Source organism: Scyliorhinus canicula, chromosome 31 (assembly GCF_902713615.1).
Source record: "Scyliorhinus canicula chromosome 31, sScyCan1.1, whole genome shotgun sequence".
Classification (NCBI taxonomy): Eukaryota; Metazoa; Chordata; class Chondrichthyes; order Carcharhiniformes; family Scyliorhinidae; genus Scyliorhinus; species Scyliorhinus canicula.
Genome location: NC_052176.1, coordinates 625,694 through 638,865, shown reverse-complemented (window position 1 = coordinate 638,865; position 13,172 = coordinate 625,694). Strand labels below are relative to the sequence as shown.

At 54.1% G+C, this 13,172-nt stretch overlaps 1 protein-coding gene across 1 annotated transcript; it reads left to right on the top strand.

The window, feature by feature from the left end:
* Nucleotides 1-2,947: 2,947 nt before the first annotated feature.
* On the top strand, nucleotides 2,948-8,675 carry b3gat3 (beta-1,3-glucuronyltransferase 3 (glucuronosyltransferase I); the record flags this gene model as incomplete). The annotated part of the gene is made up of 3 exons (XM_038787312.1): nucleotides 2,948-3,307; nucleotides 6,604-6,894; nucleotides 8,526-8,675. Coding segments are annotated over 3 exons (750 nt in total), but the record flags the coding sequence as incomplete, so codon positions are not given.
* Between the last annotated feature and the right edge of the window lie 4,497 nt (nucleotides 8,676-13,172).

The window sequence follows — 13,172 nt, the reverse complement described above, 5'->3', positions numbered from 1 at the left end:
AGTGTCCTAAAAAGTAAGGTTAAGGGGGAGTTGTTGGGTTACGGGTATAGGGTGGATATGTGAGTTTGAGGGGGTGATCATTGCTCGGCACAACATCGAGGGCCGAAGGGCCTGTTCTGTGCTGTACTGATCTAAATTCTAAAATTCCGAACGTATTCAATATTATTCTAAAATCATGGTGGCTAAAAATCTAACTGGTCCAGTTTTGCTGCGAGCTCGTGTCTCCACGTTACAGACCTTTGTTTTATGACCTTCCACTATTTACCCTGTCCACCCACTTCTCTGGTTATGTTAATAGTCTCTTTCCTGTAACCTCCTCTGTGTTTGGTTCCTGAGCTCTCAGTTTGATTTATTCCTCCAATCTATTGAAGATTCCTACATTTAAATTCTCTTCTTTCCAATACAACGTTATTTAACATTAATAACACAAAACTGTACATTGTTACCTGGCTGTTCAGTCTCCGATGATTTCCCACGTCAAATAATTTAGCCCATGGATATAAATCGAGAGAGAGCGTTTGAAATTGGTGAAAATAAGTTGGTTTAAAGTAAAAGACGGTCATTTTATATCGCGTCCTTCTCACTTGGAGCTTGAAACTAACAAGTGTTCTCCATTCCCCGGAGTTTTCTCACCGTGCAATTGAACTCTGGGTGACCTGGGTTGGAGTCGCACTACTGTGTTGCCTTTTACAACATTGGACGTGATCTTTTACCTCGTGCATGTCTTAGGGGTGTGAAATCAAAACATGAAGTGATTCATTTAGGGTCCTCGCTGGCTTTTAAAGCAGGCCAGCAGCACGGTTCGATTCCCGTACAGGCGCTGGAATGTGGCGACTAGGGGCTTTTCACAGTAACTTCATTGAAGCCTACTCGTGACAATAAGCCATTTTCATTTTTTTTTTGATGGTGTCTCGGTACTGAAGTACCAGGGTATGTTTGGTGGCGTGTGGAGACATTACCAGCTCTGAGCAGAGCGGACGGTGCCATTTCTTCCGTCAGTCCCTGCAAGGGTTGATGGATTGGTTTTGCACGTGCATTTGTATTTCGTAACCACGCTCCTCTCTGCATTTGACTGGAGATTTTATTGGCAGGGCCTGCCTCAGCCTCAACCATTAGTGCGGAGACGGTTGTTAAACAAAACCTCAAATCATGCATTGCCTCCAAATCGTTGCCGATGAAATGGCTAGAAAGAGGTTTGTCAGGATGTTGTCCGTTATGGGGGGGCATTAGCTATGAGAAGAGGTTGGATAAACTGGGTTTGTTGTCACTGGAATGACGGAGGTAGTAGGGCGACCAGATGGATTATGAGGGGGCATGGACAGAGTGGATTGAAGCTTATTCCCAGGGTGGAAGAATCAATTACTCGGGGGGGCATAGGTTTAAGGTGCGAGGGGAAAAGTTCAGAGGAGGTGTGCGAGGGAAGAGTTTTTACACAGAGGGTAGTGGGTGACTGGAACTCGCTGCCAGGGGAGGTGGTGGAAGTAGGGACGTTTAAGGGGTGTCTTGACAAATACATGAGTAGAGGGATATGGACCCCAGAAGTGTAGAAGGTTTTAGGTTAGACGGGTAGCATGGTCGGCGCAGACTTGGAGGGCCGAAGGGCCTGTTCCTTTTCTTTGCTGATATTCACTCTGCAGTACATTTTAAGTCCTGTATTGTGCATTGTTTAGCAGAGAGGCAGTGTCATTATTCTGATGTGGAGTTTTGTGGATCATGGAACTTTACAGCACCCACTTTCATTCCTATAACGCTTTCACAACACCCAGACATCTCAGTACCTTATAGCCTATTGCCACTACTGTAATGGAGGAACCCTGGCAGCCAGTTTGCGTACAGAAAGCTGCCGCACACGGCAATGTGTTAATGCCGCACAACATCTGTTTTTGAGACGTAGATTGATATTGGCCTTCAACCTCCCCCCTGAGAGGGGAGTATTACGATCCCGGCCCAGACTCCCAACATTTGCTACGCCACTGGACAGGAACGCCAATCGTTTTTTTTTTTAATTTGTAAAACCTGTGAGGATAGGATACTTCATTGCAGCAGTGATTTGACACACAAATAGGCATGTGGCGTATTAAAACAAACTTTATTCACACAGAATTAAATTACCGTAACATCAGAGAAATATAGCTTACAATGACCACTTAAACAATGCTTAAGAATAAAAGGAAACACTTTAACATCCAACTGATACCGTCTCTATCTCCAATCAAGCAAAACCCATCACAGATCAAACAACATTTCGAAATAAAGTTAGCAAACAGAGGATGGTTTGCTGGCCTCGATGTAGAGTTATTTTAAAAGACTGCTTGAAACGAAAGAGATCCTTTCAGTAAACAGCCTGCAGAACTTTGTCTGTCAGATTAATGCTGAATCTGACAGCTTTCTGCAAAAGCTGTTCAACTCTCAGTTTCCAGAAAACGTAACTAAACCTACAGCCTGTTGCAGACCTGGCTCCTCCTGTTACTGACATCATCTTTATCACACTCAAATCCCATGATTACTTAAAATTAAACACTGTCTAATTACCTACTCCCCAGGGAATCCCTCACTCTGCCCTCCCTACCCTCAATAATCCCTCACTCTGCCCTCCCTACCCTCAGTAATCCCTCACTCTGCCCTCCCTACCCTCAGTAATCCCTCACTCTGCCCTCCCTGCCCTCAGTAATCCCTCACTCTGCCCTCCCTACCCTCAGTAATCCCTCACTCTGCCCTCCCTACCCTCAGTAATCCCTCACTGCCCTCCCTACCCTCAGTAATCCCTCACTCTGCCCTCCCTACCCTCAGTAATCCCTCACTGCCCTCCCTACCCTCAGTAATCCCTCACTCTGCCCTCCCTACCCTCAGTAATCCCTCACTCTGTCCTCCCTACCCTCAGTAATCCCTCACTCTGTGCTCCCTACAACCCGCGTTCCCTCACTCTTCGCATTCCTTCGGTCTGTAATTTCTCTCGTGTCTCCTCTTTCCCGGCAGATTGGTGCAGAAGGCCGAGCTGATCCGTCTCTCCCAAACCTTCCTGCACGTGAAGAAGCTGCACTGGATCGTGGTGGAAGACGCTGCCAACCGCTCGAAGCTGGTGGCAGACCTGCTGGCACAGAGCGGCCTGTCCTACACTCACCTCAACCTGCCAACTCCCACCATCTACAAGCTGAGGGAGAGCGACCCCAACTGGCTGAAGCCTCGGGGGGTGGAGCAGAGGAACCGAGGTATCCAGTGGCTGCGGGAGAACCGTGAGCTCAGTGAGGAGGCCGTCGTTTACTTCGCCGACGATGACAACACGTACAGCTTGAAGCTCTTTGACGAGGTAGGGCGGAGCTTGTACTGCGAAGGGAAAAACTCTCCGTTTGCACAGTAAACGCTTGAAGGAGTCTTAAAGGAGGGGAGAGTGGGTGACGAGGTTGTGGGAGTGAATTTCAGAGCTTTGGGACCGGGTACCTATCGGTACGGCTGATAATGGTGGAACGATTAAAACCGTTCTGAGATCAGTGAAGGAAAGGGTGCTGGGCTAATGGGGTTTAGTGCGAGTTAGGATATGGACAGCAGTGTTTCGGAGGAGCTGACGTTTAGAGGGTGAAAGCTTAGACTCTGGGATCGGCAAACTCAAAAGTCTCGATAGAACTCGGCTGTCAGAAGCCAGACACCACCTGTTTGGATATGGACAAGCACCTACTTAGAACATAGAACAGTACAGCACAGAACAGACCCTTCGGCCCTCGATGTTGTGCCGAGCAATGATCACACTACTCAAACCCATGTATCCACCCTATACCCGTAACCCAACAACCCCCCCCCCCCAACCTTACTTTTTAGGACACTACGGGCAATTTAGCATGGCCAATCCACCTATCCCGCACATCTTTGGACTGTGGGAGGAAACCGGAGCACCCGGAGGAAACCCACGTACACACGGGGAGGATGTGCAGACTCCGCACAGACAGTGACCCAAGCCGGGAATCGAACCTGGGACCCTGGAGCTGTGAAGCATTTATGCTAACCACCACTTGTGACAATAAAGATTATTGTGAGGGATTACTGAGGGTACAGGGCGCAGAGTGAGGGATTACTGAGGGTAGGGAGTGCAGAGTGAGATAATACTGGGGGTAGGGAGGACAGAGTGAGGGATTACTGAGGGTAGGGAGGGCAGAGTGAGGGATTACTGAGGGTAGGGAGGGCAGAGTGAGGGATTACTGAGGGTAGGGAGGGCAGAGTGAGGGATTACTGAGGGTAGGGAGGGCAGAGTGAGGGATTACTGAGGGTAGGGAGGGCAGAGTGAGGGATTACTGAGGGTAGGGAGGTCAGAGTGAGGGATTACTGAGGGTAGGGAGGGCAGAGTGAGGGATTACTGAGGGTAGGGAGTGCAGAGTGAGGGATTACTGAGGGTAGGGAGGTCAGAGTGAGGGATTACTGAGGGTAGGGAGGTCAGAGTGAGGGATACTGAGGGTAGGGAGCGCAGAGTGAGGGATTACTGAGGGTAGGGAGGGCAGAGTGAGGGATTACTGAGGGTAGGGAGGGCAGAGTGAGGGATTACTGAGGGTAGGGAGGGCAGAGTGATGTATTAAACCCTCCTTCACCGAAGCACAGTGGCAGCCGTGTGTACCATCGGCAAGATGTACTGCAGCAAGTTGCCAAGGCTCCTGCAGCGCCTTCCAACCCCAACATCATTGCCGTCTGGAAGGACCAGGAGGAATGTTACAGGGAACACGATCTGCCCCATCCCCTTCAATCACACACAGTCCTGACTGGCAAATGTATTGGCTGTTCCTTGTCCGGCGGGTAGACAAACTCCTGGGACTCCCTCTGCCTAACTGCACAGTGGGTGTACCTGCCGCGCAGGGGACTGCGGCGGCTCAGAGAAGCGGCTCGCCGCCATCTTCTCAGGGGCAATCAGCGATGTGTTATTATATCCTGGTCTGACCACTGACTCCCACATCCCAAGGACTCGTTTTAAATAAGCCTGGGCAATTTAATGCTGATTCCTCATGGAGATATTACTCGGCTACTGGTGCCTAAATGGGGGCGGATTAGTGTGTGCAGTCTCCGTTGCTTATCGAAGGTGAGTTTGTGGGCCGGCACTTTCCTGTGACTAGCGATCGCCGGTATAATGGGGGCTGCGTTTTTCCTGCACTCAGTTATATAGGAAGATGCTTCGACGTGGAAACCTTTTTGCTCCAGTTGTTTCCTACTCCGCGCCGACCTGCCATCCGTGCTGGTAGAAACCACCTGGAGGGCATTAGAAGAGTTTCAGTACACGGAAGGTACTTGCTGCCTTCAGCTCCCTCTAATGAGGTGTGAGCTGGAGAGTAAGCACAGCCCTGATACAGGGACCATTCAGCATGCAGTGAGTGTCCCTTTAAGAAAGGTTTCATCTCTTATCATGTGACTTGCAGCACATTGGGCTGTGGCTGTCAGGTGAGAGGGGGTTTCAGTTTCAGTTCGACTGCTTTGAACCGCAGAAGGAGAAAGAAGTGTTGTTTTCCCCTGTTTTTCGCTGTTTTCATTTCAAAAGCCTGTTCCAGTAAAACACACGCTGGTTGTGGCTAAGCGCCTGGGTAAATTTAAAGATAGCGTTGTTTTCCCGAAGGGGTTTGAGTCCGCTGGTTGGAACTGGATCAGAATCTCAGGAAAAGGACCAGTCCCATTCAAGTGAGAATACAGTGTGCTGTATTGAAAAGGGGGTTTGGTTTAATTGGATTTTGTTATTGAATTGGAACAGCTAAGGGGGAATTCATTAAGTGATATACATAGATTAGTGTAGCCGTGTGGGTTTTTTATGTTTGTAATTAATAAAAATTCTTGCTGTGTTTATTTTTTATATATATATATATATAAAGACCATAAGACATAGGAGCAGAATTAGGCCACTCGGCCCATCAAGTCTGCTCCGCCATTCAATCTTGGCTGATATTTTTCTCATCCCCATTCTCCTGCCTTCTCCCCATAACCCCTGACCCCCTTATTGATCAAGAACCTATCAATCTCTGTCTTAAAGACACTCAGTGATTTGGCCTCCACAGCCTTCTGCGGCAAAGAGTTCCACAGATTCACCACCCTCTGGCAGAAGAAATTCCTCCTCATCTCTGTTTTAAAGGATCGTCCCTTCAGTCTGAGGCTGTGTCCTCTGCTTCTAGTTTTTCGTACAAGTGGAAACATCCTCTCCACGTCCGCTCTATCCCAGGCCTCGCAGTGTCCTGTAAGTTTCAATAAGATCCCCCCTCATCCTTCTAAACTCCAAGTACAGACCTAGAGTCCTCAACCGTTCCTCATACGACAAGTTTGAGGAACTTGTGTTCTATATGTTAACTACCTTCTCAGAATAAACCTTGTTTTGATTAAAGTTTCTAGGGAGTCTGATGAATCTCACCTGCAGTGAAGGCTTTTGTCTATTCAGCCAAATTCAACAGAAAGGTTGGAGGTCAGGTGAACTTTATAATATTCCGGAGTTTCTAAACCCTGGCCCATAACACTTCCAACTTTGAAAAGGATGCTTGACGGAACTGGAGAATAGTTGGCATTTTCTGACTGTCCATTTTAATTGTGGGTGCTTTTTAAGTGGTGGGGCGCGCACTATGAATTCTTCCTCCTGTCTCCCTCTTCCTGCAGATGCGGTGGACGAAACGCGTTTCGGTTTGGCCAGTGGGGCTAGTTGGCGGCTTGCGCTTCGAGAGGCCGCTGGTGGAGAACGGGAAGGTGGTGGGATTCTACACGGCCTGGAAGCCGAACCGCCCCTTCCCCATGGACATGGCAGGGTTTGCCGTGGCTTTGCAGTTGCTGCTGGCTAACCGGGAGGCCAGGTTCGACATCAACGCGGAGCGCGGTTACCTGGAGAGCAGCCTGCTGCAATCGCTGGTCTCGATTGAGGAGCTGGAGCCCAGGGCCAACAACTGCAACACGGTAAGCGGCGGCTGGGTCACCATTTTGCCATCAGGGGCAAGAGGAGAGCGGGGAGGGGGACTCAGTGGAGTTGGAAGAGTCTAAATCAAATTAATATTCCACTTATGAGGGTCTTGTATTCCTATCCTGCCACAGAACTAATTCATACAATGATTCGGCAAGCGTTCTCTCTCCTGCCCTTCCCCGGAGCCGTGTACATTTTCTCCCTTCGAGAATTTGTCCACGCGGGCTGTTTAGCACAGGGCTTAATCGCTGGCTTTGAAAGCAGACCCAGGCAGGCCAGCAGCACAGTTCAATTCCCGTACCAGCCTCCCCGAACAGGCGCCGGAATGTGGCGACTAGGGGGCTTTTCACAGTAACTTCCATTTGAAGCCTACTCGTGACAATAAGCCATTTTCATTTCATTCCGTCTCTCTCTTAATGTTACTTTCTTTGGTAAAAGATGTGATCGTCCCTGGCAAGGATAACATTTATTACCCGTCCCTAATTGCCCTTGGGAAAGTGGCGCTCGGGTCTGGCTTGGGACTGCAGCAGTCGGTGCTATTGGGTCTGCTTCCACCTCCCGTTCTCCTCCTATCTCTCTCTTTCCCCCCCCCCCCCCCCCCCCCCCAACCCCGATGGTTCTTATACCCATTCTCTTCGATCTGCGTCCCTCTGCTGTACCCTCCTCCTGCCAATGGAAACACTGACTCCTTATATTTACTCTGCCCAAAACCCTCATGCTTTTGGACACTTTGATGAAACCTCTTCTTAACCTTCTGTACGGAGAGCGATTTCCCCCACGTACCCCTCGTCTCTCCCACACAATCGCAGGCCCCTCGTCCCTTGCATTACTATTCGAGTCACTTGCGTTGCCGTTCGCTGACTTGCTGTTGGAGAATAAGCGGCAGTGGTTCGTGCGCACAGATCCTGCCAATCGTTGCAACCTGTTGGCGCTGATTGAGCTGGGAACTCGTCATCGAGCACTGAACACGCCTCAAAGGGTATTTCCACACACACGCGCACCTGGGACGTTGTGTGGGAGAGACCTTCAGTGCCAGATCGGGCAGAGCATTGACTGAACTCATCATCTCTATCCGGCCGCACGCGCATCCTGACGGCCGCGTGCCCAGGCAGAATGGAGATAACTGGATACTTACTCCGGTCAGTCATGCCTGGTGATCACTGCAATGACTGCCATTGATTTTATCCACCTCGTTTGCTTCGTGTAGCTACGCTCCGCGCTCGCTGTTTTGTTGTTGAAACAATTCTAGTTTCATCAGAAATCTCTGCTGTAGTTCTGGGAATAAGACGATAAGGAGCAGAATTAGGCCACTCGGCCCATCCAGTCTGCTCCGCCATTCACTCATGGCTGATATTTTCTCATCCCCATTCTCCTGCCTTCTCCCCATAACCCCTGACCCCCTTATTAATCAAGAACCTATCTATCTCTGTCTTAAAGACACTCAGTAAATGGGTTCTGCTACCTGCTGAGTAATTGCCGGAAGGTAAGACTGTCTGCTGCGGGTCCTGACTCCCGGCCTCCGGCGCGCTAACCGCCGGTGTTGACGCTCGCTCGCCTGGTCGGGCGAGAGCTGTTGGGCGCTGATGGCTGCTGTTTCTTTCACCGTCTCCTCCTCCTCTGCTCCCAGGTCCTGGTGTGGCACACGCGGGCCGAGAAACCCAAGCTGAAGCAGGAGGACCTGCTGCTGAAAGAGGGGAAAGGATCGGACGTCCGCATCGAGGTGTAAGGTGGAGAGAAGGGATCTGGCGATGCAGGAAGAAGACCCTCGCCCAGCTGGCCACCCAGATGCTGGGTTGGGTTGTGGGGGAGGGGGGGGAGCGGGCGGTGTGCATGATATGTACAGAGAGGGACACTGAACCCTGTTCTAAGCAGTGTTAGAACAGAGGTGATCTGATTGAATGGTGGAGGAGGCTCGAGGAGTTAAATGACCGCCTCCTCTCCCTATACATCCCCCCCCCCCCCCCCCCGTAGCCTCCCGGGACCCGGTGGGGTTGGGTAGGCCGATCGGATCAGGGTTGTGACACGTGCGTCGAGGGGGAGTCTGCGCTCAGCACAGGAGCTCTCCCCTGATCTGGGTCTGCGAGGTGAAGCTCTGTTCACCACAGTGTTAGCTGGGAGGTCAAATATGTCTCTTAACCTTTTAATCCCCCACGTGTGCTGTGACAATGTGACAGTTTTTAATGCCAGCTGCCATATTCTATCCGATCGCTGCAGCCCTCCACCTTAAATAAAAACACTCGCTGTCTCACAGCATTGTGTTGTCGGGCAAGTTCTGAAACCTTAATAACCCCGTGCCTGCCAATGTCTCCGTTGTTACTGAGCTCCCAATCTCGGTGTGTAGGGCGGAATAAAGTGGACCCTGTCCGAAGGAGTACTGCAAGCACCCGCGCGCACACAGACCGCTCCCCCCAACTTCCTGCTTCGATTCATTCAATACACCTGGTTGTATACACGTGACCTTCTGAGCCCCCGGATCGGAATTGGGTGGCCAGGCAGGCAGGCTGGAGGAGGAAACGTCACCAGCTGCCCTCAGCCTGTTCAGACTGCAGGTTGTGAGATACCCAGAACCCACTGTGATGAAAGAAAGCTGCTAGTAACATTGCTGTATATATTTAACACTAATATCAGTTGCGAACTGACTCCTCTAATTGTATCTTTTGTAAAGGGGATGTGTGTTGTGGAAGCACCGTGGGTTCACCAGCCACCTCCTCCGCTTTTCTATTTATTGCCTCTTGTATATACTTTCCTATTTGGTTACATCTAGTGCGGCACAGCCAAGGGCTTCCAGAGAAATGGTTCATAAATCACCAATAAACTTTCGTGGGAATGTGATCCTAGAGTGGTTTCAGATCCACGAGATCGTTAACCTCTTTGCTTGTACCTTCTCATCCTTCCTGTTTCAAATAATTTATGTCGGGTAATATATTCTGTGTATGTATGCGGGATGATTCGATAGCTCTTTCAAAGGGCTGGCACGGATTTGATGGGCGGACTAACCTGCTCCCTGTGCTGTATTTAATCTGTAATTTTATATGTATCTTCTGTATTGGGTTTTGAGGTCTGGTTGGGCTTTTGATTATATTGCCTCTGGCCTCCTTTTATTCACACGGTCTGGAAGGAAATGCAGCATCAATAGTGCACTCTGTAAATGCACGACACTCTTGCGTATCTGGAAAGGGTGACAAATAGATCCAGGCCGCTTTTTCTTTAATCTAAAAAGGCAATCTTGCAGTTCTGTAGCAGCTCTCAAGGCACCCCAGAGTGATTTGCAGCTAATGAAGAACTGTTGAAGTCGCTGTTTGAAATGTGAGGAAAGGTAGCGGCCAATTTGCACACAGCAAGCTCCTCTCACGCCATGTGATAGTGACCAGGTATTGGCAGCACGGTCGCACAGCGGTTAGCACTGTTGCTTCGCAGCGCCAGGGTCCCGGGTTCGATTCCGGATTTGGGTCACTGTCTGTGCGGAGTCTGCACGTTCCCCCCGTGTCTGCGTGGGTTTCTTCCGGGTGCTCCGGTTTCCTCCCACAAGTCCCGAAAGACGTGCTGTTAGGTAAATTGGACATTCTGAATTCTCCCTCAGTGTACCCAAACAGGCGCCGGAAGGTGGCAACTAGGGGCTTTTCACAGTAACTTCATTGCAGTGTTAATGTAAACCTACTTGTGACAATAAAAGATTATTAATCTGTGATGTTGGTCGAGGAATAGCTCTTCTGAAAGGGCTGCACGTCCCACGGTGCAGCGTCACTCAGCACTGCCCCTCCCACTCAGCACCTCCCACTCCGCACTGCTCCTCCCACTCAGCACTGCCCCTCCCACTCAGCACTGCCCCTCCCACTCAGCACTGCCCCTCCCACTCAGCACTGCCCCTCCCACTCAGCACTGCCCCTCCCACTCAGCCCTGCCCCTCCCACTCAGCCCTGCCCCTCCCACTCAGCCCTGCCCCTCCCACTCAGCACTGCCCCTCCCACTCAGCACTGCCCCTCCCACTCAGCCCTGCCCCTCCCACTCAGCCCTGCCCCTCCCACTCAGCACTGCCCCTCCCACTCAGCCCTGCCCCTCCCACTCAGCCCTGCCCCTCCCACTCAGCCCTGCCCCTCCCACTCAGCACTGCCCCTCCCACTCAGCACTGCCCCTCCCACTCAGCACTGCCCCTCCCACTCAGCACTGCCCCTCCCACTCAGCCCTGCCCCTCCCACTCAGCCCTGCCCCTCCCACTCAGCACTGCCCCTCCCACTCAGCACTGCCCCTCCCACTCAGCACTGCCCCTCCACTCAGCACTGCCCCTCCCACTCAGCACGGCCCCTCCCACTCAGCACTGCCCCTCCCACACTGCCCCTCCCACTCAGCCCTGCCCCTCCCACTCAGCCCTGCCCCTCCCACTCAGCACTGCCCCTCCCACTCAGCACCTCCCACTCCGCACTGCTCCTCCCACTCAGCACTGCTCCTCCCACTCAGCACTGCCCCTCCCACTCAGCACTGCCCCTCCCACTCAGCACTGCCCCTCCCACTCAGCCCTGCCCCTCCCACTCAGCCCTGCCCCTCCCACTCAGCCCTGCCCCTCCCACTCAGCCCTGCCCCTCCCACTCAGCACTGCCCCTCCCACTCAGCACTGCCCCTCCCACTCAGCACTGCCCCTCCCACTCAGCCCTGCCCCTCCCACTCAGCCCTGCCCCTCCCACTCAGCCCTGCCCCTCCCACTCAGCCCTGCCCCCTCCCACTCAGCCCGGCCCCTCCCACTCAGCCCTGCCCCTCCCACTCAGCACCTCCCACTCAGCACCTCCCACTCCGCACTGCTCCTCCCACTCAGCACTGCCCCTCCCACTCAGCACTGCCCCTCCCACTCAGCACTGCCCCTCCCACTCAGCACTGCCCCTCCCACTCAGCACTGCCCTCCCACTCAGCCCTGCCCCTCCCACTCAGCCCTGCCCCTCCCACTCAGCCCTGCCCCTCCCACTCAGCACTGCCCCTCCCACTCAGCACTGCCCCTCCCACTCAGCCCTGCCCCTCCCACTCAGCCCTGCCCCTCCCACTCAGCACTGCCCCTCCCACTCAGCCCTGCCCCTCCCACTCAGCCCTGCCCCTCCCACTCAGCCCTGCCCCTCCCACTCAGCACTGCCCCTCCCACTCAGCACTGCCCCTCCCACTCAGCACTGCCCCTCCCACTCAGCACTGCCCCTCCCACTCAGCCCTGCCCCTCCCACTCAGCCCTGCCCCTCCCACTCAGCCCTGCCCCTCCCACTCAGCCCTGCCCCTCCCACTCAGCACTGCCCCTCCCACTCAGCACTGCCCCTCCCACTCAGCACTGCCCCTCCCACTCAGCACGGCCCCTCCCACTCAGCACTGCCCCTCCCACACTGCCCCTCCCACTCAGCCCTGCCCCTCCCACTCAGCCCTGCCCCTCCCACTCAGCACTGCCCCTCCCACTCAGCACCTCCCACTCCGCACTGCTCCTCCCACTCAGCACTGCCCCTCCCACTCAGCACTGCCCCTCCCACTCAGCCCTGCCCCTCCCACTCAGCCCTGCCCCTCCCACTCAGCCCTGCCCCTCCCACTCAGCCCTGCCCCTCCCACTCAGCCCTGCCCCTCCCACTCAGCCCTGCCCCTCCCACTCAGCACTGCCCCTCCCACTCAGCACTGCCCCTCCCACTCAGCACTGCCCCTCCCACTCAGCCCTGCCCCTCCCACTCAGCCCTGCCCCTCCCACTCAGCCCTGCCCCTCCCACTCAGCCCTGCCCCTCCCACTCAGCCCGGCCCCTCCCACTCAGCACGGCCCCTCCCACTCAGCACGGCCCCTCCCACTCAGCACGGCCCCTCCCACTCAGCACTGCCCCTCCCACGCTGCACTGCCCCTCCCACGCTGCACGGCCCCTCCCACTCAGCACGGCCCCTCCCACTCAGCACGGCCCCTCCCACTCAGCACGGCCCCTCCCACTCAGCCCTGCCCCTCCCAGGCTGCAGCGCCCACTCAGCACGGCCCCTCCCACTCAGCACTGCCCCTCCCACGCTGCCCCTCCCACTCAGCACGGCCCCTCCCACTCAGCACTGCCCCTCCCACTCAGCACTGCCCCTCCCACTCAGCACTGCCCCTCCCACTCAGCACTGCCCCTCCCACTCAGCACTGCCCCTCCCACTCAGCCCTGCCCCTCCCACTCAGCCCTGCCCCTCCCACTCAGCCCTGCCCCTCCCACTCAGCCCTGCCCCTCCCACTCAGCCCTGCCCCTCCCACTCAGCACTGCCCCTCCCACTCAGCACTGCCCCTCCCACACTGCCCCTC